The sequence below is a fragment of the Trichomycterus rosablanca genome, chromosome 17 (assembly GCF_030014385.1).
Source record: "Trichomycterus rosablanca isolate fTriRos1 chromosome 17, fTriRos1.hap1, whole genome shotgun sequence".
NCBI classification, from domain to species: Eukaryota; Metazoa; Chordata; class Actinopteri; order Siluriformes; family Trichomycteridae; genus Trichomycterus; species Trichomycterus rosablanca.
Window position 1 is genome coordinate 6,151,921 of NC_086004.1, and position 8,820 is coordinate 6,160,740.

Consider the following 8,820-nt stretch of genomic DNA (forward strand, 5'->3'; position numbering starts at 1 on the left):
GGCAAAAGAGTAGCTCACTACAACAGAAACACAAATACTGCTTCCTCTCTTCCTGACTTAATCCCTTTCCCTTAAAGTTACCGGCCCTGTGCCCTTTGCTCTGGCATGAAGGTAAGACATCATAATTTTAATAGCAAGTTAACAGTTAAGCTTCACGTGGACACTGGGAGGGACAGTAAGGTTTAATCCCTTCTACTGAACATGCATCAGTAGAAAATGTACAATTTAAAGAAATTACAAGCTCAATAAATGGATTTGTTTTGAATTAAATGAGAACATATGCATTAAAAATAAAAACAGAGCCAGTGACACATTAAACGTACAGAAACACTTTACTTTGTAAAATGTCGTAATAAACTGAACAGCTGACATGTTGATTTATAACCGTACAATTAACACGCACACACGCAGACACAAAAACAGTTACAATCGAGCAATGTGCATTCATTCAAAACTTTATGAACAGCATAAAAGAATATTATTTAAAGATGCACTATGGAAACAAAACAACTGTTTGTTTCTCTGGAAAAACTGAAAATATTTATTCAGTCAAGAGCGTCAGGGTCAGATTTGGTGTAATTGTTTAGACTCAGTTGTTACAATGAATTATGTCCCACCTTAAATATTACTGATATTATTAGTCTGTGTTGGACAACTGATGCTTGTAAGAAAATATTTCTTCAATACACATTAGCTCAGGAGTAACATATTGCTGCTTTAAAGTAGTATTTTAATCAAACTAAACATAGTTAACCAAGACTTTTGCCTAATATTCGCACTTTAGATTAAAGTTGTTTTTATGTTAGCTGCATTAAAAAATTAAAAACATTTTGGATATTTACATATTCAAAGATTCCTCTGGTCGATCACATAACACAATTAAGCACCACACAAATGACTGGCAGCCATTTGATTTAAGCACGGATGTTCCAATCCTGTTTTGCCCCATTTTCAATTTCAATATTAAAGGTTCTATAATATTAAAGGTTACCAATATTATGTTAATCCAATACAGACATCTTTACTGTAATTTCAAGTCGAATCTGATGCTGGTCCAGCATTTTAAGTCAACACAATTCTAAATCACCACAATGCAAATAAGCCTAAAAACTCTGACAAATCTGACAACTCTGACTTTTAACTAAGATTTAATCAGGGTAACTTGCAGCACCAAAAGAACACCATGTTATAGTTTTTCCCCAGTAACTCAATAATGCAACTACTACAGATTGAAAAAAAAAAGTTATGTACTGCAGCTTTAAGATCACCTAATAATGTAAATACACTAACAAACTGCAAATCTACAAATAACTCTGTGGCAGTTAAGAACAAACCAAATCGAAGCAATTAATGTGTAATACTGAACTGATCATTTTACTAATATAAATTTGAGTTTTGAGAAACTGTAAACTTGCCCAACAATGCTGAACCTTTACCATCTTATATTTTATGTGCAATTTGGTTTGTGCGAACTTTTAAGAAATTTGCAGTTTCACATGTGTCCTTCAACAATGCTGTATATTGCACTGCACTCTTCTGTGGTTTTAAAGTCTCAGCAGTTTGATTAAATCCTCGAACGTATGCTCAATTAGACTGGATGATTTATGTTTCAATTGATTGTTATACCACTTCCATAGACTCTCAAAAAAACAAGGTTGTATGTGCCAATTTCAACAAAAATCTGCAAATGATTTGTTCAACTACACAATAAAAACATACATATTAACAAAGAACGATGGCTAAAACAAACAGACAAAAGAAAAAAAGTCTTCAAAAGAAATCCCAACCAGTGGGTTTAGATCAGTGTCCTTCAGAGCAGGACTACAGCATCTTGGTAAAGGTGTTGAGCTGATCTGATGGAGTGCGAAGTTCTGGTCCGGGTTAGATGATACAGTTGGTAAACCTGTATACAGGTAGTTCAGATGCATATAGCGGACCTGAAAAATATATTGTACAGCAGTTAAATGACTGGCACAAATCATAATGTTTTTTTTTTTGAAGAATGACAGGAGGACTTCATATCCAAACATTAATGCCTGTTCAGCACATTGCAAATGTATGGTCCTGTTGTACGTTCTCAACTCATGTTCCTGGGTTGGTGAATATTAAAAATATTAACCCCACAAAATTAAAAAATGCATCTTTTCAAACTGCAGCTCATGCAGTGGTGCAGGGGGGCTAAATGCATCTAAGGGGGGGCTTACCAAGCTTCATATAAGCATATAATAGTTTTTTGTGTGTTATTTTAATCATATTTTGAATAAATGCAAACTTATTTGTGGGTGCTTGTGTGCTTAGGTGGTGCAGCAGTAACTTAAGCTAGCCTCTACTGCAAAGATCCACGGTTCGAATCCTCAGTAATGCAATCGGCCAGAAGGGCAATTACATGCAGACATGATTGTTTATGTCTGAGGGGGGGTGTCCACTGTGACCCTGACCAGAATGAATGAATATATAAATGAACTAACTTATATGTATCACACTCTGAATCACCCTGTGTAAATAACTATTGCCCATATAGTGTAGCTCTTCACTTTTTCTCATGGATGATTGTCCATCAGTGACAGTTAATGTGTCCTCACCTTTGCTATACATCCTCTTTATCATCATGGCCGTTTCCCTCATCCTTAATCACCTCTCCCCCGCTGGATGCCTCCTCTACATGAGCCAACATATCGGCCATAAGAGCCTCCTCCAACCGCTTCCTCACATTGTACACAAGCTCCTCCTGTTTCCTAAACCAACAGAAAAGCGTACATTTTAATTTATGTAGTAAGTAACGTCTAAACAGTCTCACACACTTTCCAGCCCAGGGTGCTACTTAAAACTTACTCATTATCTTACTGCCTCATTTTATGTATGCTGTGCAAACAAAAACACGATACAATTGCAGTTTGTAACGTTTAACTAGCAAATGCAAGGCCCAGCTCAGACTGTTGCTTACCTGATGTCCTCGTCTGTAACGATGAAGGCTTTACAGAGTGGCTGGGCCGTGTTTAGCCATACTCCAGGGTTTTTCTCCACAGCTGCAGACAGCTGGCCAGTGATGGGAGCAGAACTGGTGTGCAGAGCGCTGGCAATGGCAGACAGCAGTGTCCTATCTGTGCATCCAGGACCAACACCTGCAGGTACACAGAGTAAAAATGTGCATTCATGCTAATTTAACACAATCACATATTTACAAATGCAGGTCACATCAGAATTGTGGTGTTAATTGAGAAGACTGTAAGGCTGTTTTACCCTGTAAACCTTTTGGGAGGTCCATGGTCTTTACCAGCTCCTCAGCAATGTCATAAGCATTAAGGCCACTCAGCTTCTTCTCCCAAAACAGCTGAAATACAGATGGTTCAAAAATAATAAAACCATTACTATCACAAGGGACTTTCTAAGACTGTACACTGATGCTTGTCTTCATCAGATAATGTGTTCACTTGTAAATTGCAAACTTTGTATTAAAAATATTTTTAAAAATAGTACATTTTGTATTTTGTTGATAAATACATTGGGTTTTTGCAAGAGATTACATGATATAAATACGAAGTACCATTTTTATTTTAACTTGCATTATGAAGATAAAATTGACAGGAAATTCTATATAGACATGCTATTAAAAATAATTAAAAGTGTTTTGTGTCCCTTAACAAAACCCCTTCATAACAGCTGTGTGTGTGTGTGTGTGTGTGTGTGTGTGTGTGTGTGTGTGTATGTGTGTGTGTATGTGTGTGTGTGTGTGTGCGCGCACCTGTCTTGGCTGGTCGACGGCTTTCTGTGGGTCTGTTTTGACTTTGTTGCTCGGGTGGTTGGTGACTTTCGTTACTGGTTGCTTGAAGATAGACGCAGTCTGTCGCACTGGGAGAGATGTGTTTAGGTCTGGTTTGCCCTACAGCACACACACAGACACACAGACACACAGACACACAGACACACACACACACACACACACACACACACACACACACACACGAACCAATAAGTTCTTGATAGATAATTCAAAATTGAAAAATAACTACAAATAAAATGATAGCTATATACAACATCATGATCTGGCTTCCACAAGTAACTAATCATAATCTACTGATGTATTTGTGAACTAAACTAGCTGGATTGCACTGTGCTAAATTACACTGACCATTGTTAGACCTTGTATTGGGATAATTGTTTAAAAGGTTAAGGATTCTAATCCTAGGTGTTTAAAGACGCCACTTTTATGGCTTTGAGAAAAGCACTTTTTTTGCTTCATTTCCAACATATCATTAATGACCTGAACTTTACAAATAAATGCTGTCTTCTGTAAATATTAAAGAGACCTATTCAAAAGGTTAGTCACACTTTTCCAGAATTCCATCCCTTACCTTTGTTTGACTGTTGATGTCATAGCGGAGCCGCTGCCTGTTCTTGTTCAGTTTACTCATAAGCATCTTTCCGGTGCGAAAATCAAACGAGCTGAGGTCCATGGAGTTGCCTAGGTAACGCACTAGCTGAGGCTTGCTGCGGAACTTCTTCCCAGCAGGACTGTGAAAGAAAAAAACAGGACTGATCTAATGCAAACCATTCCAAGTCGACAGTTGCAAGATAAACAGAACATGGTGACTGATGACACGCAATACACCAAATGCATGGGGTTATTTTGTTTGCTGACAATTTGATCACTGACAAATGGAAGAGCAGACAAGGCATGCAGTGATCACAGCCTAGTTAGTCAAGCTGGACTTGGCAAGCAGTCAGAACAGACCACACACTTGGTGATGTTAATGATTATAATAAGTGATGCACAAATACCAGGTTGACAGTGGTTGAGATCAACCAATGTCAAAAATGTAACAATAGTGACCAAGACATATCTTAGTGCTGAAAATATACAGAAATGTGTATAGTGCATGTCCCCACTCAAACAAACAGACTTGCTTCTTGGTGTATCAACGTGGTTTGACCTCATATTAAAACTGTCAGCATTACAGAGTATAGTTCTTATATATACATGCGTTTATGTATATTTTAGAAGAGAGCGATATGAGTCAACGTTCATGTATACCTGTATTGGGCAGTTTCCAAGAACAGCGGCACTACATAATTTTGCAGTAATAGGTCATGGATTATGCAAGAAAAATAAAAAAACTGACATATACTTATACAGAAAATACATTGCTGAGCCAAAACAGATCTGGCTAATATATGCCGCACGTGACCAGGCATCCACATCATCTTGGTGAAAACCAACAAGCTGTCAGTGATTCGTGGCTTGTTCCTTCTTGGACCACAGTCGATAGGTACTCACTATGGCTTCCTGTAAGCACTCTTTGCTGTTTTAAAGATACCTCAACCCAGCAGTCTGGCTATAACAATTTGGCCCTTATCAAAGTCTGTGAAGTCTTTATACCTGATCGTATCTGCTGCATTCAACACTTGTACTATGAGCAACTGGCATCAGCCCAACATTTAATATATTCCCGAGAGTGATATGCACAGTTCATGAAACAGGCACTGCTATGTACACATTTTGGTGCATGGTCCTACTGTTGGCTCACTGACGTTGTTCTTCTAATAAATTAAGCTAATTACAAACAAGAGAATAAACATTAAGAATAAGATTCTGAAAACTCCTTAAATCTCTTATTACACTTATTGGCACTCTATATTTACTAGTGATCATTTAACTTTTGAAATTCACGTCTTCATCCTGAAAGGCCAGCAATGGTGCAAAGCTTAGCATTTGTCATTTCAGACAAGTTGTCCATTGTGCAAGTGTGAGTTGTATTTATAACAGCCATATTGTGTTGTTTTACCTCATGCAGCTGTCAGAAGGCAGAACTCCTGAGTCACCATGCAAACATATTACCATCTTACACAAAGCCAAACTCTGTGTGTGTAGCATGCTCTACTTTGAGTGCTCTTCAGAAATCTCTAAAGGTAAGATGCAATCACAGTATGATGTGGTGTGAATGACCACATGAAGATGTCATGCTCTCAAGCATGAGGCATACAAGATGAAATAAAACACAGAAAAATTAATACCAGCCTACCACAAACTAAACAAACGACTCGCCTCTCTCCTCTGCTCTTCCTCCTCTTCCTCACCTCTGCTAAAAAAAGAACAATACCCATATATTTCGGCTCACAGCTGTGTGCTGTTTTAATGTGGGTCAGCAGCGTTGGTAAAATGTTTATGATGTGTTTCATGACTACCTCAGTGGCTGAATTTAAAATATTAGTCACATTTCAACATTTTCTGCTCATGTTTCTGTTGCTTTTCCTTTTTAAAGAGCAGAGTAGGAAGACTTATTTCCAGTTCATATGAAGGCTTTTGCAAAGGTTTTAATGGCCCTGTCTGAATTTTGGCCCTTTTGCACATGCCACATTATGCTTATTTTTTATGTTTATGTGTTTACCTGCAGTATAAACTTAGGTTTATTTCACCATTTTACTTACACATGTTTAAGGAGCACTGTTTACATTTGCAGATAAAGTCTAAAGTTGGGATACACTTTTAAGAAACTTCTATATCCCGGCAGTATTAGGTTTTACTCTCAGTCCTTATCATAGGGAAAGATTGACTGTGTGTGTGTGTGTGTGTGTGTGTGTGTGTGTGTGTATAACTTTCATACAGCAACTACCAAAATTCACTAAAAGCATAAAAACTGTGTTTTGCAGTTCCATGGACATTTTTGTCTGTATCATACGTGAAAGATACATAATTAAAACAATTATTTGCTTAATGTGTCCGTGTGACTTTCAGACAGCAACTACCAAGTCCCTGCTTTAAAACTGTCCCTTTGAAGCTTGACTAAGGGTTGTTACTTATCACATGGACAGTGAGAGAGCAGCGGTGGCGGCTTCTTACTTGTGCTGTAGCCTATAAACCCATGCCAACATGAAGCGGAACCAAGTGCCAGCAGATTTTATTTAAGGGCAGACCCACAATTAAGTTGAATTTATTATAATATCATTATTATTTTGATTATTATTATTAGTAGTAGTAGTATTTTGCATGTGTTGCAAAATTCAATAAAAGCATAAAAACTGTGTTTTGCAGGTATATGGACATTTTTGTCTGTATCGTAAGTGACAAATACATAATTAAAACATAATTATTTGCTTAATGTGTCCGTGTGTGTGTGACTTTCATACAGCACGGCATAAAACTGTCCCCTTGAAGCATAACTAAGGGTTGTTGCTTATCACATGGACAGTGAGAGAGCAGCAGCGGTGGCTGTAGCAAGTGCCAGAGGATTTAATCAAGGGCAGGCCCATAATGAAGTTGAATTTATTATAATATTAATATTATTTTGATTATTATTATTAGTATTTTTGCACGTGTTGCAAAATTTACTGAAAGCATGAAACATGTGTTTTGCAGTTAGGTGGACATTTTTGAGTATATACAGTCTTATGCAAAAGTTTGGACCTCCTGGTGTTTTGTAAGTTAACACAACCTTTAAATTACAGACACTTAAAAGTGGCATGAGATTTACTGAATTTGACTTGGAAATTTAAAATAAAACTTTGCTATAACTTTAGCGCGTTATGTTTATTATCCAAATATGTTAAATTAAGCAAATAAACATACAAACCTTTGGGTAAGACCTGATCTCATTATTGTCATCAGGTAAATGTGACTCCTATAAGAAATGTATTACCGTCACAATATGTAAATATCCACTGACACACAGGTATATAGATGTCGGTTTCTGTGCTGGTAATGTATTTAATAGTGACTTAACCAGGTAAAGATTTAGATTTAAAACCAGGTTAAAATTAAGTAATGTTGCTATTCCAGATGTAGGAGAGCTGAAAGGCTGCAGGCAAAAACTGTTATTGTTTGACTGCGGTGGCATTATTAATGCAGTTCAATACAAAATCACATAAAAACATATATTACTAATCGTTTTACTATAAACACACAAAACTAAACGTGTGGAATGTAGTGACTACAGTAAGCATATACAGATCGTACAGCTGTAATTACAGGTAGCTAGGTTGGTTTAGCCACCTAATCCAGAGTCTCGCGCTGTAACGACTCGATGACTAAATGATAACACAATGAAAGCTAACCTCTAAGCAGACAGGCTAACCCAAACTATCATTTCATTTCGGAACGCTACCCTTCTACTCCACCGTGTAAATCCTGAGCTAGCTGTGGGTAGAAAGCAAAGCTAGGTCAGCTTTGTTAGCAAGTTAAATAGAGGCTGCATTATGTTACATTAGTGCTCAGGAAAACTGATCCGCTCCGCTCGGCTACTCAATGAACAACAAAACCCGTCGCCATGCATTTCCGAGGAAACTACAGTAAACTGCACGTCCCCGACATGAAAACAAGATTTCGGCACGTAAACGCGTTAAATTTGAGATTTGCATTTAATACTTACTCGTTTTTCTCCATTTGCATGTTATTTGAGTGCCTGCTGGACTGGTTGAATGTTAAATCCCCTCTTTTCTGCACTTGCACTCCCCTCCCCCTGCAATGAGACTAATGAAAGACATAATGCGCCCTGCAGGACAATCCAGCTCCTCAACCAGTCAATGTTCTCCAACCCCCTACATATTCATATTCAAACCCTTTCTTTACGGGTTTCTACACTAAACTGGAGGGCTGCTTTAACAGAACAAACATGTACTGTGTTGGTTTGTTGCTAAAGCGTTGATGTGCACTGGTGCTTTTTAGTCTACATAATTATTCTTTATTATAAAAGATATACATACCATGCATCACATTTATATACACTGCTCTCATATTAAAACTTATTTTAATTCACCAAAGCAAACTCAGTTTTTGTCATGTTTTCATCAAAGTGTGAACATTAAAATAAGCTGGTGCATACCACC

At 37.4% G+C, this 8,820-nt stretch overlaps 1 protein-coding gene across 4 annotated transcripts; it reads right to left on the bottom strand.

Moving 5' to 3' along the window:
* Positions 1–313: 313 nt before the first annotated feature.
* mbd3b (methyl-CpG binding domain protein 3b) lies at positions 314–8,551 on the bottom strand. 4 transcript variants are annotated; one of them, XM_063013520.1, is made up of 9 exons: positions 8,364–8,551; positions 7,569–7,616; positions 6,021–6,080; positions 4,353–4,512; positions 3,743–3,880; positions 3,241–3,331; positions 2,945–3,122; positions 2,583–2,735; positions 314–1,937 (listed from the first exon to the last, which is right to left on the bottom strand). In XM_063013520.1, the coding sequence occupies exons 1-8, from the start codon at positions 8,381–8,383 to the stop codon at positions 2,588–2,590; spliced, it is 843 nt and encodes a 280-aa protein (XP_062869590.1). In that variant the 5' UTR covers positions 8,384–8,551; the 3' UTR covers positions 314–1,937; positions 2,583–2,587. The 4 variants fall into 4 exon arrangements, with proteins under 4 accessions (XP_062869590.1, XP_062869591.1, XP_062869592.1 ...); XM_063013521.1 differs by lacking the exon at positions 7,569–7,616 and having other exon boundaries at positions 8,364–8,549; XM_063013522.1 differs by lacking the exons at positions 6,021–6,080; positions 8,364–8,551 and adding an exon at positions 8,050–8,102.
* Positions 8,552–8,820: the final 269 nt, after the last annotated feature.